The sequence below is a fragment of the Diplotaxodon limnothrissa genome, linkage group LG7, assembly GCF_057381915.1.
Source record: "Diplotaxodon limnothrissa isolate DT_005_m linkage group LG7, D_limnothrissa_male_GT1.1, whole genome shotgun sequence".
Taxonomy (NCBI): Eukaryota; Metazoa; Chordata; class Actinopteri; order Cichliformes; family Cichlidae; genus Diplotaxodon; species Diplotaxodon limnothrissa.
The window spans coordinates 56,596,471-56,620,304 of NC_140602.1; the positions used below are offsets into that span (position 1 = coordinate 56,596,471).

Below are 23,834 nucleotides of genomic sequence, written 5' to 3' on the forward strand. Positions count from 1 at the left end.
CTATTCAACATTGTGGCAACATCTATTTTTTGGCCGAGTCTCTTCTAGTTGCCATAGATCTATGAGCTCTCTGCCTCTGAATCCCTGTCATGTGACGCTCACTTGTCCAACTCACACTTCCGCTACTGCGTGTAAAAAGTTGGGTGATACATTAAAGAAGTTTTTGCAGGAACTTTAGCGTCAACATTAAGTTAACATTATCACCAACTTTATGAACATTTCATAGCTCGTAAGAAAAGGCGAGTAAGTTTTCTTTGTCGGCCGTTTGCCTTAAAGCTCAGCATGTCGACAGGAGTCTCATACAACGACCAAGGAGGAGCGGAGGCTGCGGTGGAAGCGGGTCAAGAAAGCACCCCGACCTCCTCGAGCACCGGAGCTGCCTTCGGACTGTTCAGCGCCGACTTTAAAAAGTAAGCTAGCTCAGCGTGTGTTCCGTTTCTCGTCACGGTGGTTGTTTTTGGCACAGTTGGGTTGTTTTTGTTGAACTCCATATGGCTAACTTCCAGTTTCGTAGTCTTGAAAAGAGGCCAGTAGCATCCACAGGCAGGGCAATGGTGGCAAATGACAGCCCCCTGTCTCTTCTGCAGTAGGCAAAGTTGAGCGATAAAATGGCAAGACGTGGCTTGGACGTGTTTGTGATCACTGAGTTTTCCTTTTTCTGGTTGGTTTTTCCAGTTGCTTTGCACCTTTCTGTGTGCTCAGGGTGTACTTGTATTGCCTGTTTTTTGCTGTTGTTTTTTTTCCATCTCGTGGTTGTTTTTCGTATTGTAGTGTACACTTTTTGTCACGTTTTGTCATTTTTGCGATCATTTTTTTTTACTATCTCCACCTGATTACTTTGTATTTTACTGTGATTATGAATTTTGGTGGCTCTTTTGTGTATTCATCTCTGTCCGCTTTGTGATTGTTTGGGTTAGTTAGTTCAGTAAGGCTCCAGTCATTGCAATCACTGCACAGGGAGAGCTTGATAAAATATCAACTGCAGTGGCTTCATCACAGAATCTTCGGATACCGGTATTTATTGTGAAACAGCAGAAAGTGCTTGCATGTTTTTAAGCGGATGCTACACACTTCACTGTTAAAAGGGACGCAATCCTCCCCACTGTCGCAAAGTGGGTGGTTATAGTGGAACACCTGATCGTTGGAGTTCTCTTCCAAATCTTTCAAAAGTTTTTACCAGTTTAAAGCACTTTAAGATGAGAGCTGCTGTGAATTTGCTGGCTGTAAATGAACAAGCGCTGGGACACACGTGTAGTCCTGTTCCTGCAGGTGGATTGCGCTGACCCTATTACACAGTGGTCAAAAGGCTTAAAGAAAATGTCGAAAACTTCATTTTTTTATGCTCATTAAAGCTGCTGTTATCCAGCTCTAAGCAAGTAAAGGAATCCTTGGAAAGATAAGTTTGTTGTATTTCTTGTCTGTACTTTATTCACCTCTTTCTGTCTCAACCTTTATAAAACTGTATGAGAATATTTCTATGTTTTATCTACAATTCAGTTTACTGCTGTATTAGCTACTTTTTTTTTTAAACCAATGTTTTTCAAATGTCATACTGGGCCTATTGACTTGTCAACAAGTAAGATGGTGTTTTACTTATATCGTTGATCTTTGTTGCATCAGTTTTGTGCTGCATAACGCTTAGTTTATACTTCTGCTGTAAATCTATCTAGAGCCTATGATGTAGCCCACATAAGTGCCCCATACATTTGCAAGCATTTATACCTGTGCTGAAAGTAAATGATCAAATATGGAATGATGATAAAATGAAAAGTTTCAAAATGTATTTTTTATCATGAGAATTTCTTTGTTTTGCACAATAACTAGCAAAACATAATATACCACCAAAAAAAGGAAATAAATACTGGACCCAGAATTTGACAGTCAGTACATTTCTTTCTAAGACCAGCAAATGGAGAAATGCTATTAAGTTGCCTTCATAAGCTTGTGTTGCTCATGTATTTTAAGTTCCATGTCTGCATTCTACCACTAGAGGGCAGCCAATAACCAGTTTAATCATCTTTTGACTTTGGAAATTTCTTGCAAATTCTGTGACTATGCATCTCAGTTGTTCTAGTGTAACAGTCTGTGTTTGAAGGTACATACACAGGGTACCAGATTCTCTGGTCTAGACTTGACTGCAGTACTTAAAATCTGAGGAGCTCTAACTTGATTTAGACTTATGCATTAAGCCTATGTCCCTGCGACGTAACCGGAAACCCCTCTTAACCATACACTGCATCTACTGTGCTTTAGTAAATTTCCTACTAAAGCATAATTCAGGCCTCAGTCTGTTAGTAAGTTTTATACATTCATAAAAGTTTTGGGTCACAGTTCAGCTTCTGATTTGATTTTAAGCGTTTCCTGCAGGAACCATCCTCATGTATCCTTTTGCTTTTCATCACTGTAGATCTTGGTTTTCTGAAATGTTTCTTATTAAGTTGAAATAAACCTTAACACTGTCTCACATGATCATCTACCCAGTTGGGGGAGGTTTGGTCATGTGTTTGGCCACCTCAGGGCCAAGCTGAGGGACCAGAAGAATATGAAAGGGCTTGAATGATCCTTCTGTTTGTATGTCTGTCAGACACAATTCACAATGACCAAGTCTGTGAATCCAAAATGCATTTTGTGCTAGTGCCATTATCTGTGTCTCATATTAGTGCTGCACGCAAGGCTTGTCAACTTCACCATGTCCGTGCTTGGAGAATACATTGCATATTTGTTCATTAATGTTTTAATAGCTGAGGATATATTTAGAGTCAGTTCTTTTAAAATTAGATCAAATTTGGAAGTTTAGTTAAAATTGCTGAATGTGTGTTGCACGTGATGAGAGATGCAACTTTGCTCTAATATGTTCTAGTGTTTAAAGGGCGCTTGTTTCTGTTTGAGAGCTCTGTGCTAGGGTTCAACAAATCATAGAAACATAAGGCTAATTTATTATCTGAGACCAAAGAGATGTCTCACTGTGGCTGAGCAGTTTGGTTGTATCGACTTATTGTATTTCTCTGTGTTGGAAGCAGTCACAAAAAAATAAAAGGAGCGATGGATTTAAATGGAATTATACTATTTTCACTTCCCTAATCTTGGGAAGTGCTGGAAGATTGAATTTTGTATTTGAGGCTGGTTGTGCATGTTAAATGGTTATTTGGTATTTCCAGCCTACTGGCATTAGTCAGGAGTAGAGCAGGGCGATATGGCCAAAAATATTTATCACGATATATATTTGAAAATTTGCGATAACGATATAACCGACGATATAATTGATGCGAGACAAAATACAACTCCACAACATTACTAGCGCAAAAAGACAACCTTCCATTTATATTCACTTAAACAAGAAGCTGGTTTTTATGTACATTAAAGCTTTATAAAAATGTAACAGTACAAATGCAAATTCCTTGCTGAAAGTTTAACCAAAAGGCATTTCCACTAGAAATGGGCTGACATGTCCTGAGCATAACCATGTATAATATCCACTGAAGTTAAAAAGAGGTGCTTTGCAACATTAAACTGCAGTGTGCAGTACGCATTTTTCGGACCATAAGGTGCACGGGATTATAAGGCACATTAAGCGAAACAAAGCAGTCAGATAAATCAAACTTTATTAAACTCATTCTTCTTGCTTCCTCCATTTCTGTACCATTGATTCCTTAATGTTGAATTCTCTGGCAGCTGCTCTATTCCCATGTTGTTGCAGTATATTAATGACTAACCTCGTATTGTGGATGGATTATCTCAGTTGTTCTCCTGACTGAAGTTTGGTCCGTTTACAGCATCCGGCCATGCGATTGCATTTGTCTCTAACCATGAAGAACCTTCACGTTAACTTTTATAAGTGGAAAAGTGTTAGTGTTCGTCCTCCAGCTTCACTGTTTATGTTATGCTAACATAGCTGTGTCGCTAGCGATCACGTAGCACATCATTATATACCAGCTAGCCCAACTTCAGTAACCCTACAAACGTCACTGCTGTTTAGTTTCCTGTCTTCATTTATGTTGCAAGTGATAGCAGAGGTGTACGTTTGATTTTTTTCAGAAATCTCTCAGTCAGAACATGCAATATCATGCTTAGGTAACTAGCGAAACTAGCGAGCTAACTTCTGCTAGCTTCCTGCTAACTTCTAACTCCGTCAAATGTAATAACTTTTGTTTTCATGGATGCCTGGAAGTTAAACTTTATAGTTACACCTGGTAAAGCAGCAATGCTGATCGTTTTATTAAAGATGAAAGAATTTAGACAGTTTTTAACTCTTAGTGATGCTGCAGTGTTGTTTGACCTGAAGTATACGGAGTTTAGGACCCAGATTACTCCCAGATTTAAGAGCATCTTAGTCCGACAAATACGACAATAACGACGGCCCGCTTGCATGTTCTGCAAAAAAATGTGCTTTGTTGTGTATCTGACGGACAAACACCAAACCAGTTCCACATCACGGAAGTTGCACCATTTTTACAAACCAATTCTGGATCATCTGTTTCACTCAACAATCGGCCATGTGCGTATGAAAACAAAGGCACTGCGCATGCGCGTTTTACTCCCATTCTATCGCGATATTTCATTTTCCTATCGTTGCCTAACATTATACCGGTATTACCGTGAACGGTATAATATGGCCCAGCCCTAGTCAGGAGTCATGCAAATTTAGCCTTGCTACTCTTTTTTTTTTTTTTTTTTTTTTTTTTTTTTGTATTGCTGCTGCCAGTTTATCCCTGAATCAGCTGATAATTCCCACTTGCAAATTTTTTTTTTTTACAGTTCTTCTTTTATTACTGCTGTTCCAGTATTGTAGACTAGTCTTGCTTTTCCCAACCGGTTGATAATGTGGATCATAATATTTTAACAACCTTGCATCGTAGATTTAACTTCAGGGTGATTCCACGTAAAATAACCAAATGTGAAAAAAGTTCACATCTGATGTCCTCAGGGTCAGCTGTTTATTCTTCCCAGTAACTTCAGCTCACAGTAGAAAACGGTACCATCATATTATGAATATTTTCCGAGTTGCAGCGCTTAAAGGACATAGAGGTGCAATGAAATTTAGTGCTTTTAAATTTTGCCAGCATTTTTCAGCCCCTTTGACATAAACTATGTTATGTCACATGATATTGATGCTAAAGTTTGGTCATAGCAAAAACAAAACAAAATCATGATTTTGCTTTTAGGATGGGACCATTGGTGTGGGTGTGTAATTGAACTGGTTACAACTGCTGACGACAGATTAAATGTGCTTTACAGGTTTGAAAATTTCACCGGAAGAGCTCCTGTTCTTACGAAGTTATGATGGCTCAAAAATGCTGGAAATGCTGCAAAATTTGGCACCCATTTAGTAACCACCTTTTTTTTTTTTTTTTTTTTTTTTTTTTTTAAGATCTGGCACTTCAGACTCTTTTCCATGTTAGTTTAAATTGATGATGATTGAGTGCCAAGAAATATTTTCACCATGAAAATATTTTATTTTCTAATTTTATACAAGTTATTTTCTATACACATCATAAGGTCTGTGTTCAGATTTCTGCAAAAAGGGGAGACTACATAATAAAATGTGTTTGCGTTCACATATTACAACACAGCATTAAATGAGATGGATACACATGTGGCCTGTTTGTGATAAATATTCATTAGGAGACTGCCATGGGTGTATTATATTCTAATCAATCTCAGCAGTGATGGGGAAAAAAGATTTGAAAAGCTAATAATCAGCCACATGTGATGCAGCTCTTCTTCTTTCTTTCTTTTTAACTATTTGAGTTGTTTAGGTTTTCAGTGTAAACAGAAAAAAATTGGATGCTATGTTTTTTTTTGTTTGCTTTTTTTTAAAAAAGGAAAGAAAATTGGATATTTCTGTCGCTACCAAACACAGATTTGTTCCGCTCATGTGCAAATATGTACTATTGTACTTAGTGCTCACTGAAGCCTGGATTATACTCTGTTGTGGACACATACAGCTGGTGACCCGACAGCCAAGTAGTGATTGCCGTTTTATACTTTTCATGTTCACGGGTCCACTTGGGTCCCTGTGTTGTGATTTTCGTCCACAGAGAATTTATATTACAATGCACCAAGCAAGCATGTGCCCAGGCGGCGGATTACAAAGAACTATAACGGGAATAACTTTTTGGCCGTTAGGTCTCCTGCTGTCTGTGTTCTGCAACAGAGTATATTTAAATGGTTACTATAGATGGTGCAAAGGATCAATTTAGATTAAAGTGTAGCAAGCACACACTTTAATTGTGCATTCTTTTTGTGACCATCGTGTGGTCGTGATACCTGTGTTTGCAAAAAGATGTCTGGTCCCATAAAAGTGTAGGAAGGTTGACTTTGTAAACATTTGTCGATGGGCTCAGTTACTCATTGTAGTTTCTACTAAATTCAGCAGTAAGTTGACTGTGGAAATTATCCACATTATGCTCACTGGCTAACAACCTGTCAATCAGAAGTCCCCAGCCAATGAGAGCGTGATTTCAGTCAGATTCATCCATGGCTTGTTTCAAAACACAGAAGATGGCAACAGTGAAAATGCTCACCTTGAGACTTTAGAACAGGACTTCAACATGGTAGCTATGTCCTTGTCCTTTTTACTTTCTATCATGTTACTCAAGAAAATCTTTTGGAAGAGGGAGCTTTGGATATACCTGCCAAAATAATCCTCTGTCATATTGCGTGTGATGAATGTGATACTGTGTAGAGCAAAAACTTTTCCCAATTTGCGCCAATGTTGCTTACGAAACATTTCAAAGTCGAGTCATTACTCAGTCAGGCCCTCATGTTACTCATCTACTCCGGAATAAAGTCCACATTTCTCCCTCTTCAAAACCCTTTTGTACCATTCACATCTTCAGGAGTATTTCCTGACATTCAGCTCGGTGCTGTTATCTTTGATGTCGGCCTGTCCTGTTGGCATTGTCAGTAAAACTTGGCAGACGCATGTGCTCTAAGTGGTGCCAATTTAAAGTGATTATTGTGCAGTGGTGGTGATGAAAAGTAGCTCAGTGTTTACCCACCAGAGATAAGGCCCTCCTTTTTCCTCTAGAGGGAAGTGACCATAGTCACACAGAGGCAGAGTCACATACACAACCAGGAGCCAGGTGAGACAGCTTTCCATATGAAAGTCAGCATTTTTCAGAATAGAGGAGTAACAGTTTAATATAGTAATGGCTAATTAGCCAAGTAAGTGGTCATTACCCTCAGGCATAAGGATGACTTGCCATTAGTGAGCTGACGGGGCATCTTGTGACTTTTTTTTCCCCCTTTGCCCAACAGAAGAGGAAGGGAGTACCGGTGAATGACAGTGACAAAGCAGTGGAGCCTGTGCTGTTTTTCCACAGTTCCTAGCTTTGACAGTTATGAACTGGACAAGAAGACAGCTGTAAATAAAGCCAAGAGAACTTGGGAGTACACTCTGAAGGAAAGTAATTACCACAGCTCTCTTTGGTCCGTGGAAATTCAGTCAGCCGTGGTTTTGTGGACTCTGTTCTTTAGACAGCTAACACACACGCACAGACACCACTGAATGGACTGCAGCGGTATGGACGCTGGTTTCTCTTCTTTGCGCTCGGAGGCAGCAGGAGCCATGAGGACAGTGTTGGTGTCTGCTGAGAACTTACAGCTTACTCTGAAGCCTGAACTCAGTCAGGAAGAACAGTCACTCACACACACCAACAGTAGCCCTAAGGACTCACACAAAGCCGGGTACTGTAGTAAGACAACACAGGTCATTGTTTTCTTGTAACATCTGACAGCTAAATATATGCGTTTTCCTTTAAATAACACTGAAATCTTTAGATGTAACTAATACAGGTAACAAATTTTTAAAATGATGACTATTTGTGGATGGAAACTGAATTTTCAGATTACCATTACAAATTATTCCTTTAGAATTAAGATTATCATATGAAAAAAAAAAGTATGAACAACAGTCATTGACTTGAGTGCAGTCTTTTTAACTTGGCAATGTTTAAAGTGGATTTAAATAAAATACTGAAAACCTATAATGAATTAAAAGTAAAGCTGTTTTCACTCCTGAATGCTAAAAAATGTCACAGGATCAGGTCTAGTTGTGACCAAAGTTGTAGAAGCGTAGATGCTGTTTTCTTTCCCGTCACCTCTGAACTAGGCCGATGGCTTCCCCTCCCTGAGCTCGGTGCTGTCAGAGGTTTCTTTCTGTTAAAAGGGAGTTCTTCCTTCCCAAAGTTGCCCATTCTCACCTTTGGAAAGACTGCTAGGCGTTGGTGAGTTTGATGCCTGGGTGTTACACAGGCGAGTTCAGCATCTCATGGACTTTGTACAAGGGAGCAGTTAAAGACAGTTTAAAGTTTGATCTAAATGTTTGGACAAGTTCACATATCATGGTAGCAGATCTGACATGTCAGTGTTTTTAACGAAATGCTTGTTAACAGCGTAAATTGACAGTTTTTATATCATTTAACAGTGTCACCATTTGTCTATTACAGTAAGATATAAAGTAAAATCAAGGTTGTTGGGAATTTCATTAGTTACGTTTGCTTCTCAGTGGTGTAAACTGACTAAAGTGATACTGAAGTCATACCAAACAATATCAGATATTACAGATTCACATGCAGTGGAGCTTTTTTCAAATTTAGTTCAATCATTTTGAGGCTCTATATAAAATATTGTTAAGGTTTCAAAGATTTAGTTGCTGTCCTACAAAAATTATTTTTTTTGTTTACAGATTAAGAAACTAAAGTTTGACCTTTTTGAGCTTTAGGATATAAAATATAATTGCTCATTTTATCCTATGAGACATCCCATATGGAAAAGAAATAGTAAAAACTTATAAAAGACTTGCATACGATGTGGCCCACTTCATATAGTGAATCATATAAGGCTTATTTGATTTACTCATGAAAGTGGCCACTTTCTCATTACTTTCATATATTGTTTTAGTAAGTATCCAAAACACACAAGTTTCATTTATATCATTTTTCAAGGGATCTTATATCTGTTTTCACTCTTTCATTTGTTTTCATACAAGATTCACACAAGACAGATACAAACTTTGTAAGATTTATATATATCTTTTCCATATGGGATTTGTGTGAAATAATTAGCATGTAAATTCCTGAGTTCGAGATAAAGTCTTGACCCTTGACCTTAGATCACCAAATTGTAATAGGTTTTTGCCTAAATTCAATTTGGAGGTTTGTGTTTTTCAAATTCACTTAATGTTTTTAAGACATCGCTTCCTCACAATGGGCAGACCCAAAGCTCATAAACACAATGCATCTGTGTCAGTGATAAATAATGTCATGCATCTGGATTGCAGCTCAAGCGCCATGTTGTTGAGTCACTACTGCTAAATATTGGCAGATTTGATCTTGTCATTAATTTTGATCATTTTGGATAAGCACCAGGTTATTATATACCTAAAATAAAACAGAACATATCTGCACTCCTTATTTTTGTCTGCAGCTTGCTTTCCATCCTGCACAGCATCTCTGTGGAACAAGCATCCTGTTGTGTGGGTTGTTTTTGAGCAACATTGCCTGGTTGAATTAGTCAAGGAATTAATGTGGTGATCATGTGATTGCTGAGTAGCATCATTGTTATGATGCAGTTGTGTTGTTGTTTAGGACACCATTGTTGCTGCATTGTGAGCAGACACCTCATCCATTTACATATTCTTTTGTATTTGTGCCCATGTTATGTACAAGCATGAGTTATCTTCAAATCTAAAAACTTATAACCCGAAACCCCAGGGGTGTTCCTCCTCTAGCTCAGCAGGTAGAGCAGCTCATCTATTAATTGGAGGGTTGGTGGTTCAATCCCTGGCTGCTCAAAGTGCTTGTCTGCTCTCTAAATAGTGAATCTGTAAAGCACTTTGAGTGCTCAGGTAGAGTAGAAAAGTGCTATATAAGAACCAGTCCATTTACCATTTACGATCTTAACCCGAGGCTGGAACATTCCAGTCTGCGTTGATCCAACATGTAGTTACGTTTTTCTAGAGGTGCACAAACTGTTAGGCGGATGGTTACTGCTTAAGTTGCAACCTAGATTTCCCGCTGAATCATAATTCGGACATAAGTAAAGCAACTAACCACTGACTACAATAACACCCAGGATGTCTTCTGTCCTCAGGAATGAAGACCTTAAAGAGATGTTGGAGAGCAACAAGGAGTCGCTCAAACTGGAGGCCATGAAGAGAATTGTCGGGGTGAGTGCATCACAGGAATCCACTAAAGCGTTTCTTTTAAGTAACTGAGCTGTTTTGTGCTGGTAATAATTTTTTTTTCTTGTTTCTTTCGTCTTCTTTTTTTTCTCCAGCTCATTGCCAAGGGCAAAAGTGCCTCTGAGTTGTTTCCTGCTGTGGTGAAGAATGTTGCGAGTAAAAATATTGAGGTATGACACGATTGAGAAATAACGCGCACTACTTCATTTATTTTAATGCAGTTCACTGTTATGATTCATTTCGTTCTCACGTAACGCAGCACGTGACTTCCCAAAGCATGACGCCCAAAGGGGGAACTTACAGAACAATAGTTAGATCCACTGAGAATCTTTTTCTTGCTTTAGACGCATGCATGTGCTTGAACATTTAAAGTTAGTGTTTCTACAGAAAGCAAAGCAAGGAAACGGGAAATGGTCGCAGCAGATTGAGATAATATTGTTAAATAGACTCGGTGTAAGAATACAGTCTGTGTTATGGAAATAAATACCTAATACATCTCTTCAGTTGTAAGAAAATGCACCTCTTTGTTAGGTGTATTACATTTCAAGCAAGTTCACAAAGTTGCACTGACTTCTGTGTCTTAGACCGCAAAGTATGATAAAACAGCAGCATTATTATGCAGAGCTAATTAAAATTAGATTATTTCTCAGCCCTACTTTGAGCCATAAATTGGTACAGCAGTAGCAACAGCATAAATATTCTGTAAAGCTGCTGTGAGCTTGCGCCAACATGCCACTGAATCCTGCGAGCCTTGGAAAAACTCAACCACCGCCTATTCCAGTGAATGACCGAACATTAAGCAGCAGCAGCTCAAGAGGCGCTCCCATGCCCAGAGCCTGTGAATATTGATTAGCAGCAGCAGAATAATCAGGTAGCATGAGAGGCAGCATGTAAGCCGGTGTGGAGGGGGGTCCAGCCAGGCCAGGCGCTGTGTGCGAGGCATGCAGCCGAACCAGCTCGTGGCAGGGGTATGGGAGCAGGTGGGTGGATGTAATTGGGGGAAGAGAGCTCCGAGTCACATCTTCTCTCTCCTGCCTCATACACACCAGCTGCTAAGGTAGTGTGAGGTCTTGGTCTGTGCTTTCTCTCTCTTCTCAGTTTCTGCTCAGCTACAGTATGTCGTGCTAAAAATGGCCTCTTATTTCGCTCCCGCCGTCATCCCTTCTACTTCGTGTCATCTCGAGCTGCCCATGAGCCCCAACAATTAGAGCGTGAGCGTAACTGCACAAGAACATGCAGTTTATTGATAGCGTTTCGTGGTTTAATGTTGGTGCTCTTTGTTTTATTTACTGAATTTTACACTGAAATTCAGGGACAAAATAAAATAACACGAGATGGAGCAAGTTTCATCTGTACTGCACGTAATTGCCTATTTAGCAGTTCAAAACGAAGTCCGTTGCATGCTCTGTGGTCACACAAACCCGATCCTTGAGGGCAGATGGGTTTTGTCTCCTTTTTTTTATAGTGAGTAATGCCATTACTTTCAGCAGTAATGGCCTCAATGATGATTGAGAACTGTGCTGTGAAACCACAGGTCAATACTCGTTGCATTAGAAAGCATGGTGCTGATTACCAGCTAAAGCGCTTGGTGATTTGTACCTAAAATGTAACCTTAGACCTGACCTCCAGCTTAAATCAGGTTATAAATTAAAAATAGTTCCTTAGGTAAATCATTTTTCATAACCCTTTCCTCCCAGTTTCATGGTCTCCAACCCAACAGGCTCATAGGAAGAAAATTAGCTCCGTCTATTCTCTCTCGGAATAGCTGATGTGAATCAGCAGGCAAAGCACCTTTGACCTCTAGTTAAACCTGTCAGAATCCAGAACAAATATTATCTCAGGCTTTCCGGTGAGCAAAGAATAGGTGAGGGAGCCAAAGCACAAGACTCGGGAGGGAAATATAAACACATAATACAGCTCCTCTGTCTGAAACCATTCTCTATTGAGAGTGCAGGTTTTGAAATTAAAACAGGAAAGCTTTCCACCTCCATCGACCCGCCCCCAACCGCCAACCCCCAGTCTTTTAAAATAATAAACTCAAATTTTTCCCTTAGAAAAATCAACGTAAAGGAAGCCGATTTTTGTATTGTGTTATATTTTGTACTCTTCTTGTCTGTAAAAAAACAAAACGGTGTGTCCTCACACAAACCTGCTTAAATTTTCCAACACAGCTGGTTTGCTTGATTAGTTTCATGTCTGCTGCAGTGGTTTTTCTTTTATAGCCGTTTCGTTTTATTGCTGTTTTTGATGTCATTGTTCTTCGCAGCTCAAGAAACTTGTGTACGTGTACCTGGTGAGGTATGCAGAGAAGCAGCAGGACTTGGCATTGCTGTCTATTAGCACATTCCAGCGGGCCCTTAAGGTAACATTCAGTCTCTCTGGATGCGGATAGATGAATGTGTTGATGATCAGAGGATGATAAATGTCTCACTTCTCCCTGCTTTTCTCTTGGTGCTGGGAGGCACTGTTTTTGTTGTGGCACACTGTCTCGCTGACAATTTGTTTCTGTGCCAGGACCCAAACCAGTTCATCCGGGCTAGTGCTCTGAGGGTTTTGTCCAGTATCCGCGTCCCCATTATTGTCCCCATTATGATGCTGGCCATCAAGGAGGCTGCAGCTGACCTGTCCCCATATGTGAGGAAGACTTCAGCACATGCGATCCAAAAGCTGTACAGGTAAAGACATCAATGGTAAAGACTTGTAAGTTTTACTGGCTCGTCTTACTGCCTCAACAGTGAACTGAGCAGTAAATGCAGTGAAGGTTGGGCAATGTTGGCATAAGGGGCTTTGCCCCGCTTTTATCGCTCTCTTATCTTAGTAGTAGGTGCATGTTTGATGATCAGTGATGGTTCTTTAGAAAACCTGGCACAGTTTTGCTATTTATCTGCACTGCTTCTATCAGATTCTTGAAATTCCTTCATGCTCTATATATCGTAGACCTCTTATGCTTTTCCTTATGTTCTGTTCTATATTGTAGAGACTTGGCAAAAGGCTTTGTGAGTTTATTCCAGTGTACACATAGAAGACAGAAACCGCCCTTACAAAGTGATAAGTTTGGGGTAATAAGTTTACTGTGAGCTGTAGAAGTCCATACATTTGGAAAAAGCTTCAACACATTTTTAAAATGCCTGTCTTCAAACAAAAAACACCTCTAAAATAATCGTTGCTACTTGATTTTGAAGCCTGTATAGCATGGATCAGTCAAAACTTTGCTCTACGTGAGGCTTATCCTATCGTTTTCATGTGCCACTGTCTAGATGTATTGGATTTTTAAAAATGTTTTTATTTTATGATTCCTACGGCAATCGTAGGATATTTAGTGATTCTTTTTGGTATGATAATGTACATTTGGAATTGTATATATATTTGCTGTTTGTTACCTGATTTTATGCAACTCGTAGGCTTTGGGGAAGCCTGTTTCACAAAGAACGATCTTATGTTCAGTTTGGAATTTGTATTTTAATTGATTTTTTTTAAATAAAATGAATGAAAACTGAATATAGGGCTACATACTACTACTCATATTAAACATGGCATGCAACCTGTTTGTGTGAGCACAGCAACTTGTGAAGAGCTGCCAATCACAGGTAAGCGGTTTTAGGAGGTAGGGTTGCCTTAAAAGGGGAGGGGCTAAAACAGCTTGTTTCAGACAGAGGATAAACTGAGGGCCTGTATCAAGCTCTGGATTAGTAGTAGTTTCGGGCTACTGGATTTAATTGGTTATGAAAATGTTTCGTGCTGATCTAACTGGTCTCTGTTAATCAAAAGCAGCTACTCTCGTGTCTGCTAACATACCAGCAGTGTAACCTAGAGTGTTTTACAGGTTAAAAATATGGTCAATGATGATGTTTTACAGTAGTCTAAAGTGAAGCAGTGACGGATTGATGCAGGGAGTGGCTTTGGTTAAACACGCACAGACATCTTTGTATTCTGAACGCACAGCAGGGACATGATTTAATTTGTTAGTCTGTATGTGAATAATTGCCATTCTGTAGTTGACAATTAGTTTCCAACCTCTTTGTCTTTTGTCCTCAGCCTCGACCCAGATCAGAAGGAGCAGCTGATCGAAGTGATCGAGAAACTATTGAAAGACAAAAGCACGGTAAGCAGACACAGAGTACCGTAGTGGTTCACAGTACACCTCCCATGTTTGACAACGAAGACCACTGGAGGGCGCCCCAGTCAAGTGATTCTTCTCTTAGCTCTCCATCCCACAGCTCATTCGGCAATGCCACGGTTTGTTAACACCCACTTAAACCCACACATCTTCAGATGCTCCTTGTTAAGTGTCCATTTGGAAGGAATTTTCGCACTGATGCTAGTGTCAGCTTAATTTTCTCAAAGGCCAGCTTCTTCTTTTTTTCAAATTTTCTCCCAAAATGGACCGTAAATGACTTGGATTCTCAAATTCTGCAATTTGGCCAATCACAGACACAATGCAGAAGGTGCATTAGAAGTCAGCAGGCAGCGCATTAATTTGACGAGGTCACAGTGAATACTAAGGGTGCTGAAATGCCAATTTCAAATATGTAGACACTGGCTGGAGGATGCAGTGCGTTGTGTTTGCATGTGCAAATCATGCACAGTTTGTTATAATTATGTATTCATACAGTATGCCTACCATTATATAAACAAAGCAAAGCGGCTTAGGCCAAACGGGAATGGGGGGGGGAGTGGAAGCCCAGTACCAGATGCATAGCATATTTAGCCCCAGACGCTAACGAAGACAGATGACTTCTCCCTGTTGGAGCCCACATTGTGAGGCAGGGGACAGAGAGAGAGGGCACTATCATCACACAGACGCACAAGCACATCAGTCGGTGATGAATGGTGAAAAACCTAAATGCAGTGGATGCTGAATAGCTTTCAAGTGAGGCGATGCATTCGACGATGCCATGTAGAATTTACAAGTCCCACAATAATGTCCAGAGCTGAATCGGTGCCATCAGAGGTTCTTGTTATATTATATGTAATGGAAAGGATTACTCCTGCTACTACATTCAAGTGTTAGTGTACTAGCTGGATGGCTGTTTTGTGCTGCCTTCAAAAACTTTCTAGGATCTTTGTAAGTGTGAAATAAAAACCCTGATGATGACATCAGTTGTTATGTATCAGCTGGATTGATTGCGATTGTGAATATTTGTTATGTAGGTTCTGTTATGAACTCAGCGGTCGTACTTACTTTGGGGTGGCAAAGTATTTTTTAATCCTTGTCTCATATTAAGAAAATATCTCACATTATGACTGCCTTAAGTTTACAAAGGCGAATATCTCACAAAATACGTGTGGTCCAAACAAACAAATGTGCCGATCTATGATCTTCATCCCTGCTGAAATCTAAAAGTGAAAACAAGACTGCAGTTTAAATAAAAGGGAACAGTTTTAACAGGTATGTTAACACTTGAACACTATTTTCATACAGTTTTGCCAAAAATTAACTGTATATGTCCAAATTTCAAATTACAGACAGCATTAGCTCTCAGCATTAGAAATCTGGACTATTTTGCTTGTCTACTAGAGACTGAGTTGATATATCTCAGCTTTTGCTGGTTTGATTTTCTTCATCAAAATCACATCTGTTGATGTTTGCAGACATGAAATGCTAATTTTCCAGGCTAGCCTCTCGATAATGTTGCTTATAATATTGGAGAAAAAGAAAAGGCATTTGGAGCGGTTGTAAATGACTAAAGATTACATATCTAATTCGTAAAAATAACACAGGCCAGATCGCCATCCTCTGTATGTAATTTTTGCATTTTGTATCATTTTTTTATTTTAATAAAAATATCAGAATGTCATTGCTTATGACTAGTCATAACTAGTTCTGGCTTGGATATATGAACATTGGTTGAATATCACATGAATTTGTCAAAAATCCATCTTCTCCTGCTATGAAAAAATGTCATAGTTAAGTTAAAAATTGCAGTTTAGAAAAGAGGCCAATTCCCCAAACTGTGTTTGTCACAAGGTGACTGGAAAGGTCACTATTACCTCTTTTAATTTCGCACGTTCCCACGAGATCAGGGAAGTTTGCTAAGGAGATGTCCTTGGGTTATTTGTCTTGTTGTCCAGGGTGAAACATAGAGGAGACTGAGCCTTTCGAATAGCTGTTCCTAACCCCCGGTAAACCCCATTCACCAACAAAGACTGTTTTTAAAGACCTGGTTGAAAACTCATTTTAATTCCTTTGCCTGTAAATCAGATCGAGTTTTGATGGGGGTTTTTGTGGATGTTTTTTAACGCTGTATCACACTTTGATCAATGCCAGTTGTTATTAGATGTGCTTATAAATAATTTAATGAGACTTGACTATAAAGGGTATCCATATGCATTCATGCCTAGACATTTAGGTGTGCTAATGTTTAATGTAGATGAGTCAGCATGTACAGCAGGGTTACGGATCTGGTTTTACATAACGAAAAACATATTTTGTATTTATAAAGCTATCGAAATTTCAGTTTTTAACAACAACTCTATTGGAACCTTACGTTTTTCTGGCAGCTTTTCAGTCAGATTTCAATTTGTTGCACAGTTTTTCTTCATACTAAGTTAGCTGTGTGGCTTAAAGCTGTTGAACTGGTATTACAATGGTGTTAGTGGGAGATGGAAGCATTTGGTTATCATTCAGGCTATGGCGTTGTCCAGGCCTACTGACATTTACCTTTACAGATGTGCCTCTTTGGTTAAATGGCTGTGACACATGTGGTGGTGGGTGGGGGGGCTGCTTATAGGCAGGATGGTTTAAAGAGAAAATGGGAAGGCCTGATGACAGAGACAACACAGGAGTTTGTGCAGCTGTTTTACCGTGATGGATCTATTATCCAGCCATTACAAGATAAATGATCGATCTCTCCCGTCCTCTCTCCCCCTCTCCCCCATGCACCTTCTGCAAAATTGAAATGAGAAGAGAAAGGAGGAGCAGTTGGGGGGAGTGGCAGTGGGGGTACTATGATTAGGGGCTAGGTGAGATGCCCATTAATTTAAGAGAAAAAGGAGAGAGGGAGGGAGGGAGAAAGAAGAGAGTAAGCAGAGGGAGGATAGGCCGACCCCACACCGGGCCATCAATCAAAAAGGCGCGCGTTGTCTCTGACGTGATGACCCAGCACTCTGCCTTCCTGGCACCCTAATTAGAATTCATAGCAAAATAGATGCAAGGAAACGGTTTGAGCCCTTCATAATTTTATAGGAAATTTATTGTTATTAGAAGAACCATTTGCTTAGTGTGATTTTTCCATTACCGGCTTGTCATGCAGGGTAGATAATATGGCCGAGGTAGGGGACGGGGAGGAGGTGTATGAACTCCATAGATTGGGGTGTCAGTTTTGTTGATGGTGCATGTAGTTTACCTTGGAGCTGTGTCTAATGGGGGAAGTTGGTAGAGAATGCACAAAGCCTTGCTGCAGGATGCACGTGCTAAGGAGTGTTGCTTTTAATAGCCTCAGAGACAGGAGAGGGTCAGAAGAAGACAAAAATACACACGACATACTTAAAAATCCATGTTTTACTAAATGCTTTGACTAAGTTAGTCTGCTGTAAAATGTTATTGACACTGATGCTTAAATGAAGGTTGCTGGAAAGATTTATGCTACCGGTCAGACTCTATGAATAGTTTTCATTGGAACGTCTTTCTATATATTACAGTGGTTGTACAAGTGCTTTAAATTCTTTTTAAATTCTGAAATGATTGGATAGAGGTGTGATGATTTAATTTTTGTGGCTTTAACTAATTATTTTTTCTTAAAGTTCCATTTAGACTCATGATGATGATGATGATGATGATAGGATATAGTGAAACATGGTTTAGGGTTATACTTTCAAACTGATTTTTGTGTGAACTACAATTAAAAGTAAGTATAATAATTAGTTTTCAGCAGTTGTTGAAGACCAGATTCAGTTAACCCGGTGGGCTGATGACGGCAGAAAGTTTAAGCGGTACAACCTCAAAGGTGTGGTTGCCTCTGTATTTAAAACAGAGTGTGGACCTGATGATTGAACAGGCTGACTACTGGAAAGACTTGTCAACAGTTTTGCTATATATACAGGAGCCTGGCATTATAGAACTTTGTACAGTGTATCCGCAAAGTATTAGAAGTGCGTCACTTATTCCACATTTGATCATGTTTCAGCCTTTTTTCCAAAATTGATTAAATTCATTTTTCACCTTATAATTCTACACAGTGCTGCGAATACTTTCTGGATACACTGATGTAAATAATAACATTTTAAAATTCTCAATTTCACTGAAGCAAGTGAAGCAGTAATAGGGGTGACAGGAGTATGTGTTGTTTTTTGTTGGCAGCCTAACTGCTGCATTCTGGGTTATTTGAAGACATGCAAAGGAGGACTGAGAAATGCACATGAAAAATGAGTTGGAATAATCAAGACAGGAAAAATGAAAGTTAGAATTATGCATGTGTCTGTGTGTGTTACTATTGGCCTTAGTACATTAATCACTGTCCGGAGCGCCATGTCATTCCTTGAATATACATAAAATTCCTGTGCATATCATGAAATATAACTATATATACAGCACTGCAGTATAGTAAAACATACTTGTTTGTGTGTGATTTCTGTGGGAATCTACAGACGGCAGCTATGCACATGCACATCTCTCACACTCACGCAATCAATGCAGGCTCATGACAGTGCTGATGGGTAAATGCTCTGGGTTCCCACAGGGCCACCAGGGGCCAGAAGGCTTTAATTGGGAAGACTGAATTCTGCTCCCTTTCTCTTCATCTTCACCTGCCTGCGATAATGCTGTTTGCATATTAATACACTGCCGTGTCACTCACTCAGCCTTGCAGTCAGTCAGCGAGGCAGCAGGCACTTGGGTGATGGTGTGGGTGGGAGTGGGAGGTGAGCAACAGTCAAATGGGTTTTTTCCCTTTACCAATAAAGCATAGTTGATTATTGGATCTCTCAGCTGCTGCTTCCTCCTTGGCTTGCTTTCCACATGAACTGAACACTTATGCTTGAGAAAAACACTCTGACTGATGGGCTTCTCTCAAACACAAAGCAGTAGAAAACTTATGTTTTTAAGTGCAAACAATTTACTTTCAAATATCAACTAACTGCTTACAGGATGAACTGTGTATTTTAATCAAAGCTGTAAATTGCCATTGCTTTTTTGAAAGTGCAATTATAATACTTTGCATCCAGGGTCACGTCTGTTAACCAGTGTTTTATTTCTCTAGAGTTTGTGTATATTGCAGCTTAGCCAATTTGCTTAACAAATCTATACAACCCTCATTAACTCACATGTTAACAGTGGAGTGAAATAAATGGGGGGGGGGGACATTTTCCTCACGAGTTTGCTTCTCTCTGTTCTTTGTTTTAATTTTGATCCTTTCTATAGCTGGTGGCTGGGAGTGTGGTCATGGCCTTTGAGGAGGTGTGCCCAGATCGCATCGATCTGATCCACAAGAACTACAGAAAACTGTGTAATCTGCTGGTGGATGTGGAGGAGTGGGGCCAGGTGGTCATCATCTCTATGCTGACCCGCTATGCCAGGACACAGTTCACCAGTCCCTGGACGGAGGTAAGGGTTTCATGGGCCAAAAAGCAATAGTGATTCACATTTGTAAAGTACCAGTTACATAGACTGTATGTAAAAGATGTGCAAAGCCAGTGTGACGCCACCTGTTGATTTTTTTTGGACTGCACATTTGTGAAACAGTTGACTGCTGTTATGTTTTTGGAGACAGAAGTTACCATATTAAGACAACAGGGTTGGATTATGCTAAGAAGCTTGGTTAGCACACTGCATCTATAAACTGCATGGGTGCATCACACGGGCACAGGCTATTTAGTGCTATCAAACAGACTAATAACTCTCCTTGTACTTCACACCAAACCACATTACTTGATAGCTATTGCCTTTTTAAGCATTCTCCAAAGTGAACCATGAGCTTAAATGCACTCGAGATCACCAGTTCAGTGACTTAAATTAGAGGAAGTGAGGCCTAGCAGACAGTTGGCCACAGCTGCCTGTGTCAGCACATCTGTCAAAGTGGTCCGTGCCAAAAATGGCAGTTCCTGGAATAGCCACTTAACACCAGCTCCGAAAGAGAGTCAGTCTCTATAAACATCCAGGTTAAAAAGCATAAATTTAGAGCATTAAAACACACGGTTTAAGTTATCTGACAAATAGTACAGTCCACATGTTTGTGCTTCATTTTTTATGACAGTCTTACTTATGAATTAATTGGACATGTACAGTTTATAGATGCATCTCACCAACCAAGCACTCCAACAAGACTTAAAAGGCAGTGTTCCTTCAGCTTGAGGGCTGGGCATTTTTAGTTCACAAGAATCCAATAAAAATCATTAATTGTAATTTTGTTAGAGGGTTATTTTTATTAAAATAGTTTTGTGCATTAGTTTGATGTACTATGCTTGTGTTTCAGGGTGCTGAGTTTGATGAGAATAAAGCCTTCTATGACTCTGACTCTGAGGAAAAAAAAGACCAGACAGAAGCAAAGCCTTACATCATGGATCCAGATCACAGGCTGCTGCTCAGGAACACCAAACCTCTACTGCAGAGCAGGAACACCGCTGTGAGTCACTCAAACGCTGACATGTAGACACAAGTTCAGGTTTAACCCTGGGTTTTCATGGTTACTAATGTGGTTCACATTGCCATGGTAACTCATGCTCCATCAATAAGAATCTGTATCGCTGATTGATTAGCATCAGTGTGAGATGCACAGAAACAGACTGGTGCAGTCGGGCGGTATCTGCAGAAAGATAGGAGGTAAATTTACTGTTTTAGTTTTTGTTAAAACAGTGTCACTGGTCTATAGTTATATGCCAAGTCTCTATGAAATGAGTTGCAAAAGTTTTATTCATGCAGGCCTGGAGAACAGTCGGTAACAGCTGGTCATTGGGGAAAAGGGTATATTCTGCAACCATTTGATGGGTGGATGCTGAAGGTTGCTGGAAGCATGAAATTGGTGGCAAAGAGGTATACAGTACTGCACCAAAAACCCTCTTTGTGATTGCTGTAGTTGTTAAAATATTGCCACAGCACATATTTTAATTTACTTACTTTACTTTTACTTTGAAGGAGAACATTCTTCGTTTCAAGTTTCAGTATAGCTTGGAGAGAATATAGCGAGTGTTTGCAGTGTGTAGGAATTATAGGTAACTGCAGCAGCCTTCTAGCAGCCAAAATGATCATGCAGTGTTTTTCATCTGGAGACAGTGGGCAACATTCAGCAACAATCATCCCTGATCAGTTGGGAAGTGAGAGACCAGAGGTTGCCTGTCACAGACAGACCTCTAGACCTGTTTGATTCAGACGTCAGGCTAACAAACTGTAACACCATCTGTAGAAGCAGTCCCCTCATAAACAAGTTACAGGCTCCATTCACACATTATTATGGCACTTTTTTTAATGGTATGCAAACATGCATAGACTAATACGACTGTTTTTAGTCGAATGAACACACATCCAAAGTTGATGGACATAGTAGGAAACACAGCGTCTCTTTGTGTCTGTTGCCTACTGAACACATCAGCTAATGCTGTTGTAACCCTGGAAGGACACATTTATGTGCAATAACACATTCACTCAAAGTACTACATACAAAGGACACGCCACACACACAAAGACACGAGAATACCTGTCTTAATGCGCCACACAAGCCTGAATAAAAGCGATAAAAACCAGAGTGAGTGCAGGTCTCCATCATCCGGGAGCCTCAAGGTCTCTGTCGCTATGTAGCAGCGGGAAGGAAAAATGCTCCCAAATGAAAGTGTTGATTAAAATGTGACATGCTATGTCTTTACTCATGACAACACAGTGACATCCTCAATCTTCATAGACGCCCGAAGCCTCTCATTGTGCCTGCAACGACGGACACACGTCCTCCTGCTATTTAAAGCGCTTCTGAAAAATGACTTTTAGAGTCTCTTTGAGAGTGCCGGTGTAGAGCCTGAGCAAATGCATGTGAAGGAAGACGATTTTAGTGTGAGCAGACAGAAAGTAACAAGTTTGTTTTAATAAGATGCTGTGAGATAATCTACTTATTATCTTATTGGGTTGATATTTTTAGGTAGTGATGGCTGTTGCTCAGCTTTACTGGCATCTGGCTCCTAAACATGAAGTCAGTATTGTCACCAAGTCACTGGTTCGACTCCTGAGAAGCCACAGGTAAATAATAATAATAATAATAATAATAATGATAATACATATATATGTGTGTATATTTATACAGCATTTGCGTATTTGCTGCTAGTGACTATGTCCATGTCTGAATGTGCTGTCTTCTTGCTGTTGTGTGCAGAGAAGTGCAGTACATTGTGCTTCAGAACATCGCCACGATGTCTATACAGAGAAAGGTGAGTGCTCATGGATAGCAGAGGGATGAGAGTGTGTTGGGTTGATGCAGCCTGTGTAGTAACACGAGTTCTCTTCAAACAGGGGATGTTTGAGCCCTTCATTAAGAGTTTCTATGTGAGATCGACAGATGCCACGCATATCAAAACACTAAAGGTAGCCCCTGTTTTATTTTCTGCATTATGTACATGTAAGCTCAAATAAGAATACTGAGCTTAGTATTATGTGTAATAGTATAATATTATGTACAAGCTTGACACATTTAAATACTGCCATATTGGCTTTTGAGCCTCTTTGACCTTTTCGTGAACCTAACAACAGTCACCTTTCTGTTTATGATTTTTCCAGTTGGAGATCCTGACCAATCTAGCTAATGAAGCTAACATCTCCACAATTCTGAGAGAATTCCAGGTTTGTTGTTTTCTTTGTGTGATTAGATGTGTTACCTACTTTCCAGTTGGGGTATTACACTGAGTACATCTGATCTTTCTTTTTATTTATTTATTTTTTCCAAGACCTACGTGAAGAGTCAGGACAAGGCGTTCGCAGCAGCTACCATCCAGGCCATCGGCAGGTGCGCCACCAACATCTCTGAGGTGACGGACACATGCCTCAACGGTCTGGTGTTGCTGCTTTCTAATAGAGACGGTAAAAAGCCCTCACTGAATAGTTACCTGAATCCATATTTGCACTTTGAGCTCGTCATTAGAGATGTCGGCTCTGTCCAGTTTTGTGAAGACTTGTTTCGGTTCTCCAGAGACCGTGGTGGCCGAGAGCATCGTGGTCATCAAGAAGCTGCTTCAGACTCAACCCACTCAGCACGGTGACATCATCAAACACATGGCCAAGCTCTTCGATAACGTCACTGTACGGTTCATGATTGTGCTGCTCGTGAAAGTTATCACTGGAGCATTGTGTCTGAAATAACACTGTGACAGGTGCTGCTCTTTGTCTCTGATATGTCACCCTCAACTGCAGGTTCCCATGGCCCGAGCCAGCATCCTGTGGCTGATGGGAGAGTACTGCGAGAAGGTGCCAAAGATTGCGCCCGATGTACTGCGCAAGATGGCAAAGACGTTCACAGCAGAGGAGGACATCGTCAAGCTGCAGACTGTCAATCTAGCTGCAAAGCTCTACCTGACCAACTCTAAGCAGGTGCAAAATAAGACATGCAGAGAAAAATCAAGTGTGTGTGTGTGTGTGTGTGTGTGTGTGTGTGTGTAACTGTTTACAGAGCTTTATGTGCGAATAGTTGCAACTTATTGCTAAATACCCATTTCAAGTACAGAGCTGTGAAGCAGTTTT

General features: G+C 40.1%; 1 protein-coding gene across 2 annotated transcripts in view; it reads left to right on the forward strand.

Moving 5' to 3' along the window:
• Positions 1 to 116: 116 nt before the first annotated feature.
• ap3b1a (adaptor related protein complex 3 subunit beta 1a) overlaps positions 117 to 23,834 on the forward strand; it is a 58,650-nt gene continuing 34,932 nt past the window's right edge. Inside the window, exons 1-15 of one of the 2 annotated variants that reach the window (XM_085360004.1) lie at positions 117 to 410; positions 10,096 to 10,171; positions 10,282 to 10,356; positions 12,453 to 12,548; positions 12,701 to 12,861; positions 14,222 to 14,288; positions 19,545 to 19,727; positions 20,596 to 20,745; positions 22,246 to 22,343; positions 22,477 to 22,531; positions 22,614 to 22,685; positions 22,878 to 22,940; positions 23,045 to 23,177; positions 23,287 to 23,396; positions 23,508 to 23,684. In XM_085360004.1, the coding sequence (XP_085216130.1) occupies positions 283 to 410; positions 10,096 to 10,171; positions 10,282 to 10,356; positions 12,453 to 12,548; positions 12,701 to 12,861; positions 14,222 to 14,288; positions 19,545 to 19,727; positions 20,596 to 20,745; positions 22,246 to 22,343; positions 22,477 to 22,531; positions 22,614 to 22,685; positions 22,878 to 22,940; positions 23,045 to 23,177; positions 23,287 to 23,396; positions 23,508 to 23,684 (1,644 nt within the window). In that variant the 5' untranslated portion in view covers positions 117 to 282. Of the gene's footprint in view, positions 411 to 7,086; positions 7,690 to 10,095; positions 10,172 to 10,281; positions 10,357 to 12,452; positions 12,549 to 12,700; positions 12,862 to 14,221; positions 14,289 to 19,544; positions 19,728 to 20,595; positions 20,746 to 22,245; positions 22,344 to 22,476; positions 22,532 to 22,613; positions 22,686 to 22,877; positions 22,941 to 23,044; positions 23,178 to 23,286; positions 23,397 to 23,507; positions 23,685 to 23,834 lie in introns of those variants that run through there. The other variant, XM_085360005.1, reaches the window with a different exon arrangement.